At 50.0% G+C, this 23,016-nt stretch overlaps 1 protein-coding gene across 2 annotated transcripts; it reads right to left on the minus strand.

Moving 5' to 3' along the window:
* Positions 1 to 1,635: 1,635 nt before the first annotated feature.
* Positions 1,636 to 23,016, minus strand: LOC105469815 (stress induced phosphoprotein 1). 2 transcript variants are annotated; one of them, XM_071074416.1, is made up of 14 exons: positions 22,331 to 23,016; positions 15,246 to 15,455; positions 14,186 to 14,327; positions 13,900 to 14,041; positions 12,377 to 12,545; positions 10,811 to 10,937; positions 10,615 to 10,717; positions 9,944 to 10,064; positions 7,578 to 7,674; positions 7,319 to 7,443; positions 3,261 to 3,297; positions 2,945 to 3,048; positions 2,553 to 2,725; positions 1,636 to 2,120 (listed from the first exon to the last, which is right to left on the minus strand). In XM_071074416.1, the coding sequence occupies exons 1-14, from the start codon at positions 22,460 to 22,462 to the stop codon at positions 2,048 to 2,050; spliced, it is 1,755 nt and encodes a 584-aa protein (XP_070930517.1). In that variant the 5' UTR covers positions 22,463 to 23,016; the 3' UTR covers positions 1,636 to 2,047. The 2 variants fall into 2 exon arrangements, with proteins under 2 accessions (XP_070930517.1, XP_070930518.1); XM_071074417.1 differs by lacking the exon at positions 22,331 to 23,016 and adding an exon at positions 22,036 to 22,188.

A 23,016-nucleotide genomic window follows, 5' to 3' on the forward strand; every position in this document is an offset into this window, starting at 1 on the left:
AGATGAGGAAGGGGGAGGCCTGCTGGGGATTCCCAGGGGAAAAGCAAGCTGATGAAACTAGCAGCAGTAAGTCCAGCCAGCTGCTAGTCTCAGAGCCTTCCTAGCCCAAAAAGCAGCACTCTTGGAGCAAATGAGGAAGTTTTACTCCTGCCCCAGAGGCCTCCCCAGTCCAGGAAGACAGCTTTAGAAAACGCAGCTTTTTTGGCCGGGCGCGGTGGCTCAAGCCTGTAATCCCAGCACTTTGGGAGGCCGAGACGGGCGGATCACGAGGTCGGGAGATCGAGACCATCCTGGCTAACACAGTGAAACCCCGTCTCTACTAAAAAATACAAAAAACTAGCCGGGCGAGGTGGCGGCGCCTGTAGTCCCAGCTACTGGGGAGGCTGAGGCAGGAGAATGGCGGGAACCCGGGGGGCGGAGCTTGCAGTGAGCTGAGATCCGGCCACTGCACTCCAGCCTGGGTGGCAGAGCGAGACTCCGTCTCAAAAAAAAAAAAAAAAAAAAAAAAAAAAAAAAAAAAAGAAAACGCAGCTTTTTGCAACCATGGAAAAGTGTAATTAAAGCTTAGAACCCTAAATTCTCAGGTGAGAGATGTGCATTGTAACCATCACCCAGGCCGGGGGCGGTGACTCACTCCTGTAATCCCAGCACTTTGGGAGGTCAAGGCGGGCAGATCACGAGGTCAGGAGATTGAGACCATCCTGGCTAACATGGTGAAACCCTGTCTCTAATAAACATAAAAAAAAAAAATTAGCCGGGCGTGGTGGCGGGCACCTGTAGTCCCAGCTACTCAGGAGGTTGAGGCAGGAGAATGGCGTGAACCGGGGAGGCGGAGCTTGCAGTGAGCCGAGATCGTGCCACTGCACTCCAGCCTGGGCGACAGAGCAAGACTCCCTCTCAAAAAAAAAAAAAAGAAAAAGAAAAACAAAAACCCATCACCCAGTGGGGTGCGGTGGCTCATGCCTGTAATCCCAGCACTTTGGGAAGTTGAGGCAGGCGGATCGCTTGAGGTCAAGAGTTCGAGACTAGCCTGGCCAATATGGCAAAACAGCTGTCTCCACTAAAATACAATTATTAGCTGGATGCGGTAGCGGGCTCCTGTAATTCCAGCTACTGGGGAGGCTGAGGTAGAAGAATCGCTTGAACCCAGGAGGTGGAGGTTGCAGTGAGCTGAGATCGCACCACTACACTCCGGCCTGAGACTCAAACAACAAAACAACAAAACAAAAACAATCCATGACCCAACTCCTAAATCTAACAGCAACTGACAGTATAGCTGCCCTTCCCCCACAGAGGTCACACTGAAATTCTGTTCTCTGGATCTAGCCAGTTTCTAACTTTGGGACTATAATGTGGAGAACTAACAGCACCGGGGACACCCCAAAGCTTATCTGAACCTCTCATTAGTACCACTTGGGGTGGGGAAGCCTCCAGATGTCCTTCCAGCCGCTGAGCAACAGCGCCACCTAGCAACCCTCTCAGCAAAGCCATGGAGCTGTGCCAAGCCACCTGACTCCTCCTAAGCCCACCCCGAAGAGAAGAGCAAGATCAGATTCCAGGAGCAGCCCCTGCAAGACAAACTCTTGGTTAAAAAAAAAAAAAAAAAAAAAAAACACTCAAGGCCAAAGCAACATATAACCACGCCCAACTGGCTTGTTTTATTGGAGAAGGGGACGCGGAATAAACAACGTGAGACAGCTGGGACCTGAGGATGGAAGAACCCCCTCCCCTCCCCATACATGCCCACTGCCCCAAATAAAAAATAACCAACTATGGGAGAGCAGCCGAGACAGCAACTGGGGGCAGGGGAAGGAGATACGGAACTCGAGGGCAGCGGTGGAGAGACCATGCGTGTGCTGGGAGGGCCCAGAGGCAGCGGTGGCACAAACAGCGCAGGTACGAGTCTCTGTGTCTTCCCCGGGGTTATGTATAAATATAGAGAGATGAGGCCTTCTCTCCCCTGCTCTCCCTTCCGCTCCGTGCTGCTCGCCGCGGTCCCAGCTCCACTTTCCACATGAGGGCGAAGGGAAGGGGGATGAACAAGTCATCACCGAATTGCAATCAGACCCACATCCATCAGCTTCTGGATCTTCTGTGCTATTACAGGATTCTTTAAGTGTCTACAGAGGAAGAGGCAGTTATTTGAAATGAGACAACCTTTAAAATCTTACTTCCTCTCAGAGCAAGCCCCAATTCAACCCCCTCTACAGAAGGCCCCGGCAAGGAGGGGTCCTGGCGAGGCCTGGGGCGCAGAGCTGCGGAGGCCTGCTCCACTTCGCAGAACTTGCCAGTCCTACTCCAAGCCCACGACACAGTTTCCAGCTAAGACCTTTCTCCCAGCTAAATGGGCCTTTCCAAATGACTGCTCAAGCTATCATGACAAACAAGGAAGGCCCTTCCAGCTCTCCACCCACTACCAATCTCCTCAAGTTTAGGAGAATGACAGAATTCCTCTTCCTCCCATACCGAGCACACCCCTCCCAGCTGTGTGCACTCATCTGCCTGCTTTTGTTCTCCATTTCCAGCAAGGCCACCTCTTTGACTCTACGTACTCGCTGAGTGCCTGGGGGTCCTTCTGCATCTGTTCCAGGATAAGGCGCATGGCTGGGTCACTCATGATCTGCTGCACCTCGGGGTCGGCCATGGCTCGTCGCTTCACATCTTCGGGGCTGTCATGCCGGTTGTACTGCGCCATCATACAGCGTTGGTAGCCGTCTGCCGCCTCCTGCAGTCCAGAAGAGACAAAGGGGAAGAGTGTTGGCACCACCCAGCTCACTACTTCAGCAGGTCCAAGATAACAGAGGTAACTGACAAGGGAAGACAGAGCAAGTAAGAGAGAAACGGAGAAATGGAGGTGACAGGGAAGAAATCAGGGACTAAATGTGGAAAAGACCCAACAGAGAAAGAGGCAGGGGGAGCCCTGGAGCCCCAGAAGCAGCCCCACCTTACAGCTGGAGTCCAGGTCTAGCGCCTTCTGGTACACATCCATGGCTTTGGTGTAGTCCTTCATCGCTTCCAGGGCAGCAGCTTTCCGTGTATAACCCTTGACTACAGACAGGAGAGGTGGTGCGTTATCCAAACGCAGCGCCCAAGGCTGCTCCTTGCACCTCTTCACCTGCACATCAACACTGTTCACACCTGCTGATGCTGGATCCTAAATGCTACAGGTCCCAAGAACACACAGGTAGACAAAGGGCTTGCCCTTTCCTTCTCTAATCTTTTGGCTAGAGACAGGGGACAGGCAGCAGAAAGGTACTTACTGAAGGTCGGCTCCAGCTGGATACATTCCTCACAGTCCTAGAATGAAGCAGCAGAAAGAAATTAGGCTCATTCCCTTGGACAAGCTCACTACAGGCAGCTAAAGCATGTGAACTTCCAACTAACACCTCATCCAGCACCACACAGAGGTGATGACACCAGAAAAGACAACTCCAGATGATGGATCATCCCATAAAAGACAAACTGCCCGGACTCTGCAAGAGGCTGATGCTATGAAAAACACATAGTGGGGGACAATTCCAGTTTGAGAAACTGAAGAGTACATGACAGCTAGACCAAATGCATGGGCCTTGGTACTGAGAGCTTTGGAATCCAAAACCACTGCTGATTAAAAAACAAAACAACGCCAGGCGCGGTGGCTCACGCCTGTAATCCCAGCACTTTGGGAGGCTGAGGTGGGTGGATCACCTGAGGTCAGGAGTTCAAGACCAGCCTGGCCAACATGGTGAAACTCTGTCTCTACTTTAAAAAAAAAAAAAAAAAAAAAAAAAAAAAAAAAAAAAAAGCCAGGTGCAGTGGCTCATGCCTGTAATTCCAGCACTTTGGGAGGCTGAGGTGGGTGGATCACCTGAGGTCAGGAGTTCAAGACCAGCCTGACCAACATGGAGAAACCCCTTCTCTACTAAAAATACAAAATTAGCTGGGCGTGGTGGCACATGCCTATAATCCCAGCTACTAGGGAGGCTGAGGCAGAAGAATTGCTTGAACCTGGGAGGCAGAGGCTACGGTGAGCTGAGATCGTGCCATTGCACTCCAGCCTGGGCAACAAGAGTGAAACTCCATCTCAAAAAAAAAAAAAAAAAAAAAACAATTGCTGTGCTGGTGGCTGCACCTGTAATAATCCCAGCTACTTGGGAGGCTGAGGCAGGAGAATCACTTGAACGTGGGAGGCGGAGGTTGCAGTCAGCCAAGATCATGCCATTGCACTCCAGCCTGGGCAACAAGAAAGAAACTCTGTCTCAAAATAAAATAAAATAAACTTAAAAACCCCAAGTTTTAAAACATATTTTTGGAGAAGTAGGCAAGTCTGAGTATGGATGGACAGACGGCAGATGGCATCAGGCCTTGGTGTGGTGAGGCTGCGTGAGCTGACAGTGCTGCACTGGACAGGGAGTCTTTTCAGGCAATGCGTGCACAAGACTTGGATGTCTCATTCTAAGTGCCAAATGTATACAATTTCCTTTTGGAAACAGTTCAGCAAAAAAGGTGAGCATTTAATTGTCAGATAAAGGTTGAAGATACACCAGATATTCACTATGTATTCTTCTTTTTGAAACATCTTCAAAGTAGGAAATCATGAGAAAGAGAACATTATGCAGTACACTGAGCTCACCTGGGCTTAATTCCAACCCTTCCACCAAGAAGCTGGGACAGCAGCAGAAACCCCATTCATTCTTTCTCCACGCTCTCATGATTGGGAAAGCACTGCCCACCTCCGAGGTGACTGACAACCCGCTATTCTTTGCCTCACAAATCAATATGCTTTTGACATGACTCTTGTACAATCCTACTAGTAGAAATGATGTCTCTAGGCCCAGACACAGACCCAGAAGACAGTGGCACAAAATATAAAAACCTACACAAACCCAGGTATGGCTGTTTCTAGACGGGTCACACTTTGTCACCTTCCCACAATATGGTCCAGGTTTGTCAGCCAGAGAACAGTCAAAAAAAAAAAAAACTGCTGAAAGAGGCAGGGTGGTTGATATTCAAGAGAATGATGGGAACTCCATTCACAGTGTCAAACAGTCGTATTTGACCAAACTTGGTATGACTGAGAACAGCAGACCTACCTAGCTGAGCAAAACAGAAAAGCAAGGAAGGATGGCACAGCCGCTGAGACACATGGTGGCTCCTCAAGAATTAAACGTAGGCCGCGCGCAGTAGCTCATGCCTGTAATCCCAGCACTTTGGGAGTCCAAGGCAGGAGGATTGCTTGAGCCCAGGAGTTTCAGAGCAGCCTGGAAAAACATGGTGAAACACTGTCTCTATAAAAAAAAGACAAAAATTGGCCGTGCGTGGTGGCTCACGCCTGTAATCCCAGCACTTTGGGAGACCAAGGAGGGTGGATCACGAGGTCAGGAGATCGAGACCATCCTGGCTAACATGGTGAAACTCCATCTCTACTAAAAAATAGTGAGCCGAGGCCGGGCGCGGTGGCTCAAGCCTGTAATCCCAGCACTTTGGGAGGCCGAGACGGGTGGATCACGAGGTCAGGAGATCGAGACCATCCTGGCTAACACACTGAAACCCCGTCTCTACTAAAAAATACAAAAAACTAGCCGGGCGAGGTGGCGGGCGCCTGTAGTCCCAGCTACTCGGGAGGCTGAGGCAGGAGAATGGCGTAAACCCGGGAGGCGGAGCTTGCAGTGAGCCGAGATCCGGCCACTGTGCTCCAGCCTGGGCGACAGAGCAAGACTCTGTCTCAAAAACAAAACAAAAAAAAAATAGTGAGCCGAGATTGCGCCACTGCGCTCCAGTCCGGGTGACAGAGCGAGACTCTAAAAAAAAAAAAAAAAGGCCGGGCGCGGTGGCTCAAGCCTGTAATCCCAGCACTTTGGGAGGCCGAGACAGGCGGATCACGAGGTCAGGAGATCGAGACCATCCTGGCTAACACAGTGAAACCCCGTCTCTATTAAGAAATACAAAAAAAAAACTAGCCGGGCGAGGTGGTGGGCGCCTGTAGTCCCAGCTACTCGGGAGGCTGAGGCCGGAGAATGGCGTGAACCCGGGAGGCGGAGCTTGCAGTGAGCTGAGATCCGGCCACTGCACTCCAGCCTGGGTGACAGAGCGAGACTCCGTCTCAAAAAAAAAAAAAAAAAAAAAAAAAAAAAAAATTAGCAGGGTACAGTAGTGCACACCTGTAGTCCCCAGCTACTCAGGAGGCTGAGGTGGGAGGATGGCTTAAGCTGGGGAAGCAGAGGTTGCAGTGAGCTGAGATCGTGCCACTGCACTCCAGCCACCCTGGGCGAGAGGCAGACCTTGTCTTAAAAAAAAAAGGGGGGGGGGGCCCAGGCACAGTGGTTCACGCTTGTAATCCTAGCACTTTGGGAGGCTGAGGCAAGTGGATCACCTGAGGTCAGGAATTCAAGGCCAGCCTGGCCAACACGGTAAAACCTCGTCTCCACTAAAATACAAAAAATTAGCCGGGCATGATGGCGGGTGCCTGTAATCCCAGCTACTTGGCAAGATGAGATGGGAGAATTGCTTGAACCCAGGAGATGGTGGCAGTGAGCCAAGATCGTGCCATGGCACTCCAGCCTGGGCAGCTGAGTGAGACTCTGTCTCAAACAAACAAACAAACAAACAAAGTAAACATAGACACCACAAGGCCCAGCAATTCCACTTCTTAAAAATGGTTAGGCCGGGCACGGTGGCTCAAGCCTGTAATCCCAGCACTTTGGGAGGCCGAGACGGGCGGATCACGAGGTCAGGAGATCGAGACCATCCTGGCTAACACAATGAAACCCCGTCTCTACTAAAAATACAAAAAAATTAGCCGGGCGAGGTGGCGGGCGCCTGTAGTCCCAGCTACTCGGGAGGCTGAGGCAGGAGAATGGCGTAAACCCGGGAGGCGGAGCTTGCAGTGAGCCGAGATAGCGCCACTGCACTCCAGCCTGGGCGACAGAGCGAGACTCCGTCTCAAAAAAAAAAAAAAAAAAAATGGTTAAAAAGGCAAAAACAAAGAAAAAAGAGGAAGGATACAGGGGTGAAAGGACCCGCCTTCCAATGTACTGCCAACCAGTAATAACTCCATGGGCCAGGACCAGTTAGATACAGGTCCCATATTTTACACACACACACACACCACTATAAATCTAGGCAACACAGCAAGACCCCAACTCTACAAAAAAATTAAAAATGAAGCAGGATGTGGTGGTATGTGCCTGTGGTCCTAGCTCCTCAGGAGGCCGAGGCAGGACAGAGTGAGACACTGTCTCAAACATCATCATCAACCCATGTTGATGAAAACACAGAGAGAAAACCCACTCCTCACATGCAGGCTTACAGTAATGGCCGCCCCCACAGGTCTCCTCACCTTGAGTGCCAGCTGGAACTCCAGGAGTTTGGTGTAGCAGGCAGCTCGATTGCTGTATAATTTGGCATCTTTCGGGTTCCTTTTGATGGCTTCTGTATAATGCTTCATGGCCTGAGGATAGTCCCCTGGGGAAGAAAAACAAAGTCTATCTTTTAAAAAGCAAAAGGCCCCCACATATAGCCGGCCATATTACCCCACAGCCTGGCATGGGAGGCACATGCAGCACCGCTCCCCCCGATCCCCAAGCTGCAGGCAGCACCTTTCTGAAAACACTCGTTGCCTTTGTTCTTCTCCTCCAAAGCCAGGTCGGGGTTTATGTAGGCCAGCCGCTCTTGCTCCTTCAGGATTTTCTCTGCCTACAAAACATAATTATTGGAATAGTAATTTAAACACTCATAATCATCTAAATATTAGGATTTTAATTTTCAGAGTATTGCTGACAAGTTTTTTTTTTTTTTTTTTTTTTTTTTTGAGACGGAGTCTCGCTCTGTCACCCAGGCTGGAGTGCAGTGGCGCGATCTCGGCTCACTGCAAGCTCCGCCTCCCGGGTTCATGCCATTCTCCTGCCTCAGCCTCCTGAGTAGCTGGGACTACAGGCGCCCACCACCACACCCAGCTAGTTTTTTTTTTTTTTTTTGTATTTTTTTTAGTAGAGACGGGGCTTCACCGTGTTAGCAAGGATGGTCTCGATCTCCTGACCTTGTGTTCTGCCCGCCTTGGCCTCCCAAAGTGCTGGGATCACAGGCGTGAGCTATTGCTATGGTCCTTGCTATTGCTGGCAAGTTTTTAAAAGAAATTTACAGTTTTGTTTTTTTTTTTGAGACGGAGTCTCGCTCTGTCTCCCAGGCTGCACTGCAGTGGTGCGATCTCAGCTCACTGCAAGCTCTGCCTCCCAGGTTCACGCCATTCTTCTGCCTCAGCCTCCTGAGTACCTAGGATTACAGGTGCCTGCCACCATGCAAGGCTAATATTTTGTATTTTTAGTAGAGACAGTGTTTCACCGTGTTAGCCAGGATGGTCTCTATCTCCTGACCTCATCATCCACCCGCCTAGGCCTCCCAAAGTGCTGGGATTACCATAAAAGAGAATGAATGGCACTGACACAACACTGGTACAAGAATAAGCCCTGTATGAAAAGGATGCACACCTCACTAGCACAATTCATTCTCTCACCAATCCTTTTGTGAATATAAAGTCACACCCTACATAATTTATGACAATTGGCCTGATTCACACCATTTTATCATTTTTGTTGTATAAAATAGTCAAAGTGTTATGTTACAAGAACTATTAACACTCTTTTTTTTTTTTTGAGACAGAGTCTTGCTCTGTTGCCCAGGCTGGAGTGCAGTGGCCGGATCTCAGCTCACTGCAAGCTCCGCCTCCCGGGTTTACGCCATTCTCCTGCCTCAGCCTCCCAAGTAGCTGGGACTACGCACTCGGCCACTATAAACACTCTTAATGCACAGGCCCTCAATATTGACACATTTAGGGTTGAAATCTTGACCAATACAAAAAACTGCAAAAAATAAAACAAAACAAAACCAAAAACCAGATCACTTCCTATATGTTGTCACTGTTAAATGAGAGAAAAAGAATCATGTAAGATGACCAAAGCCACTACCTAAAAAAATGTCAGGTTCAGCCAGGCATAGTGGCTTACGCCTGTTAATTCCAGCACTTTGGGAGGCTGAGGAGGGCGGATCACTAGAGTTCAGGAGTTCAAGACCAACCTGGGCAACACAGTGAGACCCCCTTCTCTACAAATAATAAAAAAATTAGCTGGATGTGGCCAGGTGCAGTGGCCTGTAATCCCAGTACTTCGGTAGGTCGAGGTGGATGGATCATGAGGTCAGGAATTTTGAGACCAACCTGGCCAATATAGTGAAACTCCATCTCTATTAAAAATACAAAAATTGGGCCGGGCGCGGTGGCTCAAGCCTGTAATCCCAGCACTTTGGGAGGCCGAGACGGGCGGATCATGAGTTCAGGAGATCGAGACCATCCTGGCTAACACGGTGAAACCCCGTCTCTACTAAAATACAAAAAAAATTAGCCGGGCGAGGTGGCGGGCGCCTGTAGTCCCAGCTACTCGGGAGGCTGAAGCAGGAGAATGGCGTGAACCGGGGAGGCGGGGCTTGCAGTGAGCTGAGTTCCGGCCACTGCACTCCAGCCTGGGCGACAGAGCGAGACTCTGCCTCAAAAAAAAAAAAAAAAACCCCCCAAAATTAGCTGGACGTAGTGGTGCGCACCTGTAGTCTTAGCTACTCGGGAGGCTGAGGCAGAACTGCTTGAACCTGGGAGGCTGAGGTTGCAGTGAATAGAGACCGTGCCACTGCACTCCAGGCTGGGTGACAAAAATAAAAAATAAAAAATTAGCTGGATGTAGTGGCACACGCCTCTAATCCTAGCTACTCAGGAGGCTGAAGTGGGAAGATCAATGAAGCCCAGGAGATTGAGGGTGCAGTGAGCCATGACTATGCCACTGTACTTCAGCCTAGGCAAAAGAGTGAGACCTTATCTCAAAAAAAAAAAAGGTCGAGTTCGTTATTAAATAAAACAGTAAGAAACAATGGCTCAATTATTAGGAAAACAAGAAAAGACCCCTATTCCTTTCCTACCCACCTGCTGACATTTCTTGAGCACATCTGGGGTTCGGTGCTCTGCTAGAGACTTGTTATAGAAATGGATGGCATCCTTGTACTTTTCTTCTTTGAAGTATGAGTTGCCAATTCGAGCATACGCTCTGAAAAAGAGAGACAGACAAGGACTGCTTAGGACAAACAGATAAGGTCAGCTCCTGCAGAAAAACACACCTGCAACTAGAAAGACCCGCATCACTGCCTTCAACACTTTTTGTCTTGTCTGCGGTGACCTTCTTGCCAGCCCCTTTTTTTTTTTTGGAGACAGAGTCTCGCTCTGACACCCAGGCTGGAGTGGTGGTGCGATCTCAGCTCACTGCAAACTTTGCTTCCCAGGTTTACACCCTTCTCCTGCCTCAGCCTCCTGAGTAGCTGGGACTACCGGCGCCCGCCACCATGCTCAGCTAATTTTTTGTATTTTTAGTAGAGACGGGGTTTCACTGTGGTCTCCATCTCCTAACCTTATGATCCGCCCGCCTCGGCCTTCTAAAGTGCTGGAATTACAGGCATGAGTCACTGCGCCCGGCCTGCCAGCCCTTTCTTAACACAGCAGATTCTATGGCCAGCAGCAGCCCTCCTCCCCATGCAGAGAAACTTAAGTCTTGGACAGCAAACCCTCCACGCTATCAAGGTATTCTGGAAGGTCGAGCCTACTTGGCAATCTGTCGATAGTCTTCTCGGTTTTCTCTCCCCACGTCAATGGCCTTCTCACAAAGCTCCCGGCACTTATTGTAGTCACCCTTTTCGAAGTACACCGCTGCCAGGCAGGATGGTGAAGAAGGAACAGTCAGTCCTTGCTTCTTCCCTCAGATACCCAATAATTCCCTTGCCCCTTGTTTCTGGGCCTCACCTGCTTGATTGGTAATGTAAGTCATGTTGGTGGGGTCCAGCTCCTTGGCTTTGTCGTAATGCTTCAAGGCTGTGTCAAAGTCTTTCTTCTTGTAGGCATCATTCCCCAGCTCTTTTTCTTTCAGTGCCTAGATGAGGTTTAGAAGTGAGTGCTGAGCAAATCTAACTCAGGTGACAAAGACAGCAAGAATCTATGATCTGTCACAAGTTCTGAAATACAGCTAACATGTATAGAACTCTAGCAAGTTCTCCTGAAGGCCTCTTCATCAATCAGCTATAGACAATACAGTCAAGTATCAGCCATTAGAATGAAAACTAACTTCATCTTTGCTTGCTCTGAAACTCCCCCTTTTCCACCTACTCTCCTGGATCTTTGTCAGGAAGCAGAGCGCTTCTTTAGGGGAGAGGAAATGCCTTCAACTTGAAGCAACCATTGAGGACAGCAGAGTTTTGGACCAGGCTTTATTCTGAGAGGCTGCAGCAGATCTGGTGTCGGTCCTGTGGCTGCCTCAGGGTCTTAGTTGTCAGGGAATCATAGCAGAGGGTGTGGTGAGAGGATGAGAAGGGGCTGAGTGGCACGAGTCTTCGGCAAAACTCGCTACCGCCCACAGTGGAGGGCCTTTTTCCAGCTGAGACACCCTAAACAACCAACGCTTACCCATTTCAAGGTGCTAAATTTGGCAACAATCTGCTGTTCCAGTTACAAGGAGGGAAATGAAATCGTTGAGGCACATGCCTCCTGCTCCAAAAGAGTGCTGCTTAGCGGACGCTCCCAACTGCATACCATGTCCAGCCAGGAAGCAAAGGTCTAAGGATTGATGTGGACAACATTCTTCTGGATCATGACAAGGATGTGAATTACTCCCAACTTTCTGGTCTTGCTCTGACCAACATTCACACTGGCAGCAATGAAGCTACCGTTGCGTCCACGGGAAGGGCAACTCCCGCTGCTCACTCTTGGCTACACATCACTCCTAGGAATTCTCTTGTGAAGCTCATCTTTTTTTTTTTTTTTTTTGAGATGGAGTCTCGCTCTGTCGCCCAGGCTGGAGTGCAGTGACAAGATCTCAGCTCACTGCAACCTTGGCCTCCCAAGTTCAAGTGATTCTTCTGCCCACCATGACACCTGGCTAATTTTTCTATTTTTAGTGGAGATGAGGTTTCACCATGTTGGCCAGGCTGATCTTGAACTCCTGACCTTAGGTTATCTACCCACCTTGGCCTCCAAAAGTGCTGAGATAACAGGCATGAGCCACTGTGCCTGACCTGAAGCTGATCTTTTAACATGCTGACCATTCTAATGAATAATAGTCATAAGCTTAGCACATACTAAAGCACTCAAAATAGTTACAGCTGGGCACAGTGGCTTGTGACTACAATCCTAGCTGAAGCAGGAGAATCGCTTGAGGCTAGGAGTTCAAGACCAACCTGGGAAACACAGCGAGACTCCGTCCCTAAAAAAAACCATAATAATCATGGTCATTCAAGGTCGACAGATGTTCCCATTCAACATAAAGATTTCTAGTTGTCTATAAATGAGTGACAGTGAGGAGAGAAAAAACAAGACCTGCTTCTTATTCTCTGGAAGATCTTCTTCCATTGGCTCTGGCTTGGTCTCCTTTTTGGGAGGGGGTGGTGGGGGAGGTGTTGCAACCTCTTCCTCCTCATCCATACTGCCCAGATCGACCCCAAGGAGGACGCTGAGAGTGGTCATGATCCGGGGATCTTGTAGTTTCCTAGTATTGATTTAAAAAAAGAAAGAAAAATTGCAATTACTTCTCCCCACAGTCTTTTAACTCCCACTATGAAAGTCAGATTCCTGTGTTTAGAAGCTCCTCACCCATCAAAAGATGGCTAGATTTTGCATCACTCATGAGATACAATTGAGGAATGCTCAAACTGTCAAAACACCATCTAAAATAGAGTCAACAAAAATAAATAAAATGAGGTCACAGATAGCCGGGCACGGTGGCTCACACCTGTAATCCCAGCACTTTGGGAGGCTGAGGCAGGCAGACCACTTGAGGTCAGGAGTTTGAGACTGGCCTGGCCAAGATGGTAAAACCTGTCGCTACTACTAAACATACAAAAATTAGCCAGGTGTGGTGGTGTACACCTGTAATCCCAGCTACTCAGGGGGCTGACGCAGGAGAATCTCTTGAACCCAGGAGGTGGATGTTGCAGTGAACCGAGATTACACCACTGCACTCCAGCCTAGGTGACAGAGCGAGACTACATCTCGAAAAAATAAAATAAATAAAATAAAATAAAATAAAATAAAATAAAATAAAATCAAGTCACAGAGGTCAAGTTTATTCCTCAAGGTTGGCAGATACACAGAGGAGTAAGTTGTTTTAGGTATACTTCCGTAGCTGATCTCAGGAGCCAGAGGATTGAGATAGAGATGGATACCAGTACAAGATTTAGACACATTTTTTTTTTTTTTTTTTTTTGAGAGGGAGTCTCGCTCTGTCACCCAGGCTGGAGTGCGGTGACGCGATCTCGGCTCACTGCAAGCTCCGCCTCCCGGGTTCACGCCATTCTCCTGCCTCAGCCTCCCGAGTAGCTGGGACTACAGGCGCCCACCACCTCGCCCGGCTAGTTTTTTGTATTTTTTAGTAGAGATGGGGTTTCACCGTGTTAGCCAGGATGGTCTCGATCTCCTGACCTCGTGATCCGCCCGTCTCGGCCTCCCAAAGTGCTGGGATTACAGGCTTGAGCCACCGCGCCCAGCCGATTTAGACACATCTTTACACATGAACTTCAAGCCTGTTTCCACCCTGATCTACCAACAGAGACAGTAGGGCCTTAGTAGATGGAAAGGATGGGGTTGACACTAGATCAGAGTTCTAGGATAGCAGGCAAGAGATGTATATAGATGACAAGGAACATTCTAGATTACTGTGATATATGCTCCCCTGACCCTTTCTATAATTACAAATAAACGACCACCCGCTACTGCTCTGCAGAGAATAAGCAAAGGCAGAAACTGCAGTTTAGGGCAGGGAACCCTCTGCTGTGACGCTACAGGAAGAAAAAGCATAACATTCCTCCTGATTTCCAGAACCTCAATGAGCTGCGTCCACTTACGTGCCCAGGTCGGAGGGCTTGTTTCGCAGCTGCTCTATCAGCTCTCGGTAGGTAGGATCACTGAGTAGTGTCCTTGTCCTGGGATCACTCTCCAACTTCTGATACAGATTGGGCATGTTGAAAGGGTTCATGAATTTTCTCTCTGTCCGAGTAAAGGAAAGCACATCACTATGAAACGAGTTCACTAGAATTACTGTGTCCCATACCCTAACAGACTGACATTTCTCAGGGGGAAGACTCAAAATTAATCCCAATAATAAGAAAGAAAACTGTGCGTAGTACCTACCTGCCAACCTGGCCTCCATATTCTGTAAACCTTCTTTCAGTTGAGAGTTATTTGCCTCGTGTTTTAAGCCCTCCTCATAGGTTCGCTTAGCTTCTTCAAATCGGTTTAAGAACTCTAGAGCTGCTGCCTTTCGTGAATAGCCCTTAAACCACCAAAGAAAGACACAAAATAAAGAACACCCAGAGGTAAATCCAGAAGATGAACTCCAAAAAGAACAATTCTACTTTTAATGGGGGGAAAAAAATGAGTATTTGCACAAAGGCCAAAGAGCAAAAAGGAGAGGAGTAGGCTACAAGACCAAGGCTGCTACTTTAAGGATCCATCCAAATAGCAGAGGCACATCCGCCCCACCCCATTCACCTCTGATCAACTGTGGTCAGTTTCTTTAGCAGCATTTTTTTTCCTTATTTATTTTTTTGGTAAAGACAGGGACTCCTTATGTTGCCCAGGCTGGTCTCAAACCCTTGGGCTCCAGTAATCCTCATGCCTCAACCTCCCAAAGTGCTGGGATTACAGGTGTGAGCTACTGCACCTGGCCTCTTCCTCCTCCTCCTTTTTTTTTTAGACAGGGTCTTGCTCTGTCACCTGGGCTGGAGTGCAGTGGCACGATCTCAGCTCACTGCAATATCCGCCTGCCAGGCTCAGGTGCTCTTCCTCCCTTAGCCTCCTGAGTAGATGGGAATACAAGCACATGCCACCATGCCTGGCTAATTTTTTTTGCATTTTTAGTACAGACAGGGTTTCTCCATGTTGGCCAGGCTGGTCTTGAACTCCTGACCTCAAGTGATCCGTCCACCTCAGCCTCCCAAAGTGTTGGGATTACAGCATGTGCCACCGCGCCTAGCCCCAGCCTCTTCCTTCTTAGTACCAAAAATAAAGGCTGTATTACAACTAATAGCTATCTTAGATTTGATGAAAAATGCCGTTTCTGAGGAGGATACTCAAACAGGGAGGTGGGTAGGTAACTATCAGTCTATCAGGACAGGTGAGCCTCAGGCCACCAAATGGCATTTCTGGAAAGGTCGGAAGGGCCTCTCTCCCTCCACTGCCCACAGCTGACCTTGCCCCAGTCAGGCTTTAGGTCGACAGTTTTGCAGCCATCCTCGTAAGCCTTCTGGTAGTCTCCTTTCTTGGCATAGGCAGCAGAACGGTTGCTGTACAGCACGTGGTTGTGGGGATCCAGCTTAATGGCTTCAGAGTAGCACTGTAAGGCATCGTCGATGTTGCCCGCGCTCAGGGCCTTGTTGCCTTTCTCTTTCAGCTCATTGACCTGAGGGAAAAGGAGCACACAGCTTCTCTATGATCAGCCCATTTAATCACAAGCTTTTAAGATAACACTCATTCTTTTCCGGAGTTACCAACAAATAAATGGGTGACTTTACAGATCAGAAAAGAGAAAAGAAGTTCATTTATTTAATTTCCCACACCTTCCCTAGGGAGCCAGCAAAGAAAAAATAAGCAGGGGCAAAGAGCCCAGGCTGCACTCCACGGCAGCCCTCATGTGACGAACCAGGGCTCTGCCACTCTTCCGGTCTCTACATGGAGCTCACGAAGCCACTCCAGGACGTATCACAGGCTCCTTTCATGGAAAAGTCAATTCATCTGTCACAGATTTCCAAAGCATCCAAATGATAAATGGAGCACAGGCCTAGTCACCCCTCACAGGAAGAAGGTGGGCAGGGTGGCACTGATCCATGCTTCAGTGACCCAAAGGCTGTGGGATGGCAGCGGAGGCTTCTCTTTCTTGGGAGCAGCAAGATGCCTGCCTATGGCATGGTTGCCATCTCCTCCCATCAGAGAAGAACTAGTCTCCATTTCCTGGTGTGACAACATGTCGCCACATGATAGATAAATGTTCATTAATGGGTAACAGTCAAGCTAGCCCCCCAAATTGATTCCTGCCATTCTTAAATATTACTGCATTACAAAGCAGATGGAGGATAAAGAAATGCTACTGTGGTTTAAACCTCTCCATTCTCAAACATTTAGAGTGCAAGAAGTAGGGATACAGCAGGGTTTGGTTTTGTTTTGTTTTTCGAGACGGAGTCTCACTCTGTCGCCCAGGCTGGAGTACAGTGGTGCCATCTTGGCTCACTGCAACCTCTGCCTCCCAGGTTCAAGTGGTTCTCCTGTCTCAGCCTCCCAAGTAGCTGGGACTACAGGTGCCCGCCCCGATGCCCGGCTGATTTTTGTAATTTTAGTAGAGACAGGGTTTCACCATATTGGTCAGGCTGGTCTTAAACTCCTGACCTCAGGTGATCCATCCGCCTCAGCCTCCCAAAGTGTTGGGATTACAGGCGTGAGCCACTGCGCCCGGTGGGATACAGCAGTTTGAAAAAGTGAAGCAACTCTGCCTGGCCGCCCCACTGTCGGAGAAGAAAGAAGCCCCTCTGCCCGGCTGCCTGACTGGGAAGAGAGGAGCACCTCTGCCTGCCCGCCTCTGTCTTGGAAATGAGGGGCACCTCTGCCTGGCCGCTGCACTGTCTGGAAAGTGAGGAGTTCCTCGGCCCAGCCCCTGCATGGTCTGGGAAGTGAGGAGCGTCTCTGCCCGCCCATCCCACTGTCTGAGAAGTGAGGAGTGCCTCTGCTGGGCTGCTGTGCAACCCTCCAAGTGTGAAGTGACAGCCTTGTGTGTGATCTTTCTGCCCTCCCCAAGTTTGCATTTGACATTAAAGTTTACTTTTTAATTTAAAAAAAAAAAAAAAAAAAAAAAAGTGAGGCAGGCCTTGGCCCTGTCTTAACAGGGTCCTCACTAAAGGGTTTCTCCTCACTGAGCTGCCCCACAAAAGGCCAGGCGCCCCACAGCAGCCTACCTGAGGGCAGGCAGCCCCTCGAGAAGCTCCTTCATTTATTCATTTTATTATTATTTTTTGAGACAGAGTCTTGCTCTGTCCCCAGACTGGAGTGCAGTGGCACGATCTCGGCTTACTGCAACCTCTGCCTCCCGGGTTCAAGCGATTCTCCTGCCTCAGCCTCCCGAGTAGCTGGGATTACAGGCTCCCGCCACCACGCCTGGCTAATTTTTGTATTTTTAGTAGAGATGGGGTTTCACCATGTTGGCCAGGCTGGTCTCGAACTCCTGACCTCATAATCCGCCCATCTCAGCCTCCCAAAGTACTGGGATTACAGGCGTGAGCCACCGCGCCCGGCCATATATATACATATCTATGTATTTTTTAAAGACAGTATCTCACTTTGTCACCCAGCCTGGAGTGCAGTGGCATGATCACAGCTGGCTGTAACCTTCAACTCCTGGACTCAAGCAATCCTCCTGACTCAGCCTTTTTTCTTTCTTTCGTTCTTTTTTTTTTGAGATGGAGTTCCACTCTGGTTGCCCAGGCTAGAGTGCAATAGTGCGATCTCACCTCACCACAACCTCTGCCTCCCAGGTTCAAGTGAGTCTCCTGCCTCAGCCTCCTGAGTAGCTGGGATTACAGGCATGCACCACCACCATCCATCTAATTTTGTATTTTTAGTACAGACAGGGTTTCTCCATGTTGGTCAGGCTGGTCTTGAACTCCTGGCCTCAGGTGATCTGCCCGCCTTGGCCTCCCAAAGTGCTGGGATTACACATGTGAGCCACTGCGCCCGACCAACTCAGCCTTTTAAGTAGCTGGGACTACAGGTGTATGTCACTACGCCTGGCTAAATGTTTTTCTCTTTCTGTGGTAGAGATGGTGTCTCTCCATATTGCCCAGGCTTGTATCAAACTCTTGGCCTAAAGCAACCCTCCTGCCTCAGTCTCCCAAAGGTGAGCCACCACACCAGACCAAAATATACCTTTAAGAGGTAAACGTTCTATGAGATAGTTATGTCACCCAAGTTACTAACTCATTCTATGTATTATCCACTCACGACCCAGTAAATTGATGCAAGAAATAATTTTGTTAAGAGAAATGATTTTAGGTTGTAATCTCAGCACTTTGAGAAGCCAAGGCGGGTGGATCATGAGGTCAGCAGTTCGAGACCAGCCTGGCCAACATGGTGAAATCCCGTCTCTACTAAAAATACAAAAATTAGCCCGATGTGGTGGTGCATGCCTGCAGTCTCAGCTACCCAGCAGTCTGAGGCAGAAGAATCACCTGAACCTGGGAGTCGGAGGTTGCAGTGAGCCGAGATGGCGCCACTGCATTCTTACCTGGGGGACAGAGTGAGACTCTATCTGGGGGGGGGAAGAAAAAGAAAGAAATGATTTTGGAATCCTGAAATAGATCAGGAACTTCCATTAATCAGAGACATTACAGAGGCACAGGCAGAAGGAACCTGCCAAATTAAGCAAACAAGGGATAAAAAATCCTAGAGCCCAAGACGGAGGGCAGAAGACAAAGAGTTAACAAAACTCAAGTGGTGTCAAGAGGCAGCTGGTGAAGTTCTTGCCTATGCTTTAAAAAAGCATTTTTCAAACAGAGTACTGATCAACAGTGGGTCAGGAAATCAATTTTGTAGGTCATGACCAGCATTTTAAAAGACCAAGTGGGACAAAAAATACCAGCACACAGGGCACATAACAGTAAATACTGTTTTGCTGAATGTGTTACATGGCTGTATGCCTGTGTTGGGTTAAATATAAGAAGTATATCGGCCGGGCGCAGTGGCTCAAGCCTGTAATCCCAGCACTTTGGGAGGCCGAGACGGGCGGATCACGAGGTCAGGAGATGGAGACCATCCTGGCTAACACAATGAAACCCCGTCTCCACTAAAAATACAAAAAAATTAGCCGGGCGTGGTGGCGGCGCCTGTAGTCCCAGCTACTCGGGAGGCTGAGGCAGGAGAATGGCGGGAACCCGGGAGGCGGAGCTTGCAGTGAGCCGAGATCGCGCCACTGCACTCCAGCCTGGGCGACAGAGCGAGACTCCGCCTCAAAAAAAAAAAAAAAAAAAAAAAAAGAAGTATATCATTGCGGGATTTATTTGAAAGGCCCCTATTGAAAAAAAAGACAAGCTTGAACATTCAAAATCTGTCCAACTTGTTTTTTTTCTGGAGACAGAGTCTCACTGTCATCCAGGCTGGAGGGCAGTGGAGCAATGTTGGCCCGCTGCAACCTCCACCAGCCGGCTTCAAGCAATTGTCCTGCCTCAGCCTCCCACGTAGCTGGGACCACAGGTGCACGCCTCGATGCTCACCTAATTTTTTTTTTTTTTTTTTTTGAGAGAGAGTCTTGCTCTGTCACCCAGGCTGGAGTGCAGTGGCACAATCTCGGCTCACTGCAAGGTCTGCCTCCTGGGTTTAAGCGATTCTCCTGCCTCAGCCTCCCAAGTAGCTGGGACTACAGGAGTATGCCACCACGCCCAGCTAATTTTTGTATTTTTAATAGAGACACAGTTTCACCATATTGGCCAGGCTGGTTTCGAACTCCTGACCTCATGATCCACCCGCCTTGGCCTCCCAAAGTGCTGGGATTACAGGCGTGAGCCACCGCCCCCGGGGCGATTTTTTATTTTTTATTTATTTTTTATTTTTACTACAGATGGGGTTTCACAATGCTGGACAGGTTGGTCTCAACCTGACCTCATGATCCATCCACCTCCGCCTCCCAAAGTGCTGGGATTACAAGTGTGAGCCACCGCACCCAGACCAACTTGAGTATTTTCTAAACTGAAATACAAACCTCACAGTTGAAAATGAAAACAAAGTCTTGTTTATTTTCAGGAATGGCTTCCAGATGGTGGGCTCAAACACACCTGGGGTTAAATGCCAGGTCATCTGTACAGTCGCCATGTCAGTTTGCTGTCCTAAGTCAAATATTCATTCACCATCTATCTACCTGCACATACACTTCTACCATGGGTGGTGGTGATTTAAAAACAAACATTTTAAGAACAGGCAAAGTGACTCACGCTTGTAATCCTAGTGCTCATGCAGTGGGAGGCCAAGGCTGAAGGATAGCTTGAGCCTAGAAATTCGAGACCAGCCTGGGAAACATAGCAAAACCTCTGTCTCTACAAAAAATTTAAAAATTAGCCAGTTGTGGTGGCGTGTGGTTAGCTACTCAGGAGGCTGAGGCAGGAGGATCGCTTGAGGCCAGGAATTTGATGCTGCAGTGAGCTATGATCCCACCAGTGCACTTCAGCCTGGGCCACAGAACCAGACCCTGTCTCTAAAAAATAAAAAATAAATTTGGTAACAGCAGAAAGAGGTCCTTTCTCTTTTTTTCAAGACGGAGTCTCACTCTGTCGCCCAGACTAGACTGTGGTGGCACAATCACAGCTCACTGCAACCTACGCCTCCAGGGGTGAAGCGATTCCCCTGCCTCAGCCTCCCCAGTAGCTGGGATTATTGGCATGCGCCACCATGCCCCGCTAATTTTTGTACTTTTATTACAGAGGGGGTTTCACCATGTTGGCCAGGCTGGTCTCGAACTCCTGACCTCTGGTGATTCGCCCGCTTTGGCTTCCCAAAGTGCTGGGGATTATACGTGCGAGCTACTGCACCCAGCCGAGATCCTTTCTTAAAAGTAAAAGAGCAATGTCTTATTCCAGAAAATTTTTCCTCACCTATAATACAGCCCATTTAATCCTAGATACAACTGAAGCATTATATGGGCACAAAAAGTTTATTAACTTCATTTCCACTCTTTTTAATACAGCAAGGAAGCTCGAGCTTTGCCTAAAGCAGCAACTGCTACAAGAGACCAAAGGCTCAGCTCTGTAACTCCACCAAAAAAAGGGTGGTAGTCACTAGTCCATCGAGATGTCTTACTTAAGGGGAGCGTGTGGGCAATCTTAGTTTTATGGATCTGAAGTAAGAACCAAATACCAGGTATAGTTTCAGAACTGTCACCCCGAAGTGTTATGGGCCCGGAGCGACGAGGGTAGTACTCTCGAGCAGATGATTTCTCAGATGTTGGTAGAGGTTTCTCGGAGGTTGTTTTGTTCTTTTTCTTCCGATGAATCATTATAGTTCAATGACAGCTTCCAATGGAACAAAATCTCTAGGCCTTTCACAACCACAAGCTACTGAGGACATAACCAAGTCACTGAAAGGAAGCAGCAGCCGCTTCAAACTCTGCCCCCCAAATGCTCAACAGAGGCCCATAACTTCTAGCGGTTAATCTCTGCAAATTGTCTACAACCGCCCCAGTGTAGCTAGAAATCCACCTTTCGGAAGTGTCGGTCCTCGGTCACTCGACAATCACACACACGCATACAAAAAGAGGGGGAGGGGCCGCAATACATTTGTAAACCACTGTCAGAGATGGAATTCGTTCCAAGGACTTTTGCGGCACCCTTCCCTTTACTGCATCAGCTACACTCGGTCTGCAGCTCCTCAAATCCCCGCTCAACGCTCTCCAACCCTCACATTCTCAGATGCAGAAGAGTAAGATTTGCCCCAACTGGATCTCAGGCTGCTAAGACCCAGTGTATTCCCGTCCCCGCTCCCTGGATCCGTCCAAGTTCCTCGTGGCTAAGTCCGAGCGGTTTCTCCGTCGGCTGTCTCAGATCTCCCGGAGCGCTACCTCGCGGGTGCCGACCCCGGCCCCTGGCCTAACTCCACCCCGCCCTCTGCGGCCCGCACCCTCCCCAGCATAGCCTGCAGCAGCCCCTTCGGGACGCCTTCAGGGCCCGGTCGCGGCCCCTCTTCCCGCCGCCGGCCGGACTCACCCAAGCTGTGGCCTCCTCCCGGCCCTCTTCGCCCAACCAAGGGGCGATGGGCGCTCCCCGCGGCCGGCCTCTACAGATCCCGCTCCCGCCCGCCGCCCGCGGCCCTCGCCTCCCCGCCGCCGCCCCGTCCGGCTCCAGCACCCAGCTCCGGTCGCCCAGATCTGGCACCCGCCCCGCCCCCTACCGCAGGCCTGGCCTCCGCCGGTCCCCGAGCGGTCTCGGGGCCTCAGCCCGCCCCTCCCCCTTCACCTGCTCCATAGCGCAGCGCGGCCCGGAACCCCGTTGAATCGAATCCGTCCGCTCCGCGATCCCAACCGCACGCGCCGCCTTCTGGAACCTACTAGAAGCTGCCGGGACCCCGGCTCCCGCCCCTTCCTCGCCTGCTCACTGGTCGAGTACTTCTAGGGGGCTCTCTGTGCTGTTCTACTACTGGCTTGAGGTCCAGCCCATCATCTCCACTTCCCTCTCATTGGACAGCGGGGAGTGATTCCCTCAACCCTGCCTCCCCCGCACCTCAGGATTGGACGCCGCTCTATAAACCCACCCATCTCAGGCTGCACGAACGGAGGGAGGAGCGGACTTCTGCGACACAGATTGGTCTTTTGCTCTGCCAATCGTAGCCGCGCTGGCCGCGCCCATTGGTTCCGTTCGTTCTGGAAATTTCCACCTCTCCCATTGGGCTGCCGGACTCCAAGTCGGAACCGCCTTCAGAATGAGAGCGATTCCAATTGGGCGGAGGGTTGCCAACCCTTTGCGCTGATTGGTTTAAATCTCTGCCTTTCAAAAGGCCGGGTTTCGCCCCGCCCGTGGCATATGGCAGTCCCGGCCGTAATCCGGTACTGTAGCCGTGTCTCCGGCGGCTGCGGTGCCTCTGGGTTACTTTCCATCTGGATCCCTAGTGCCGCGAGATCCAGGCGGTCCCCGGGATCGCCAGCGGCACAGGGCCCCAGCCTTTCGCCCACGCATCGAGATGGAGGTCCTAGCCGGTCGCGCTGCGTGGTCCTCGACCGCCAGTTGCGCGCGTTGTTCAGCGCTGCGGCCTCGGCCTGGCCCTCCTGCATTCTGGCTGTTAGGTTCCAGAAATGCCACGTGACCGCGAGGGCGCTTGGGCTTGGGCTGGACAGGCAGGGGATCTCATCGCGGCGGGTGCGGCTGTTCTGCTGGGCGTCCTCAGTGGAACCGCACACCCTCTCTGAGTCGTTTGGTCCTACTAGGGCCGAGGGGAATTCG

The sequence above is a fragment of the Macaca nemestrina genome, chromosome 12 (genome assembly GCF_043159975.1).
Source record: "Macaca nemestrina isolate mMacNem1 chromosome 12, mMacNem.hap1, whole genome shotgun sequence".
Lineage (NCBI taxonomy): Eukaryota > Metazoa > Chordata > Mammalia > Primates > Cercopithecidae > Macaca > Macaca nemestrina.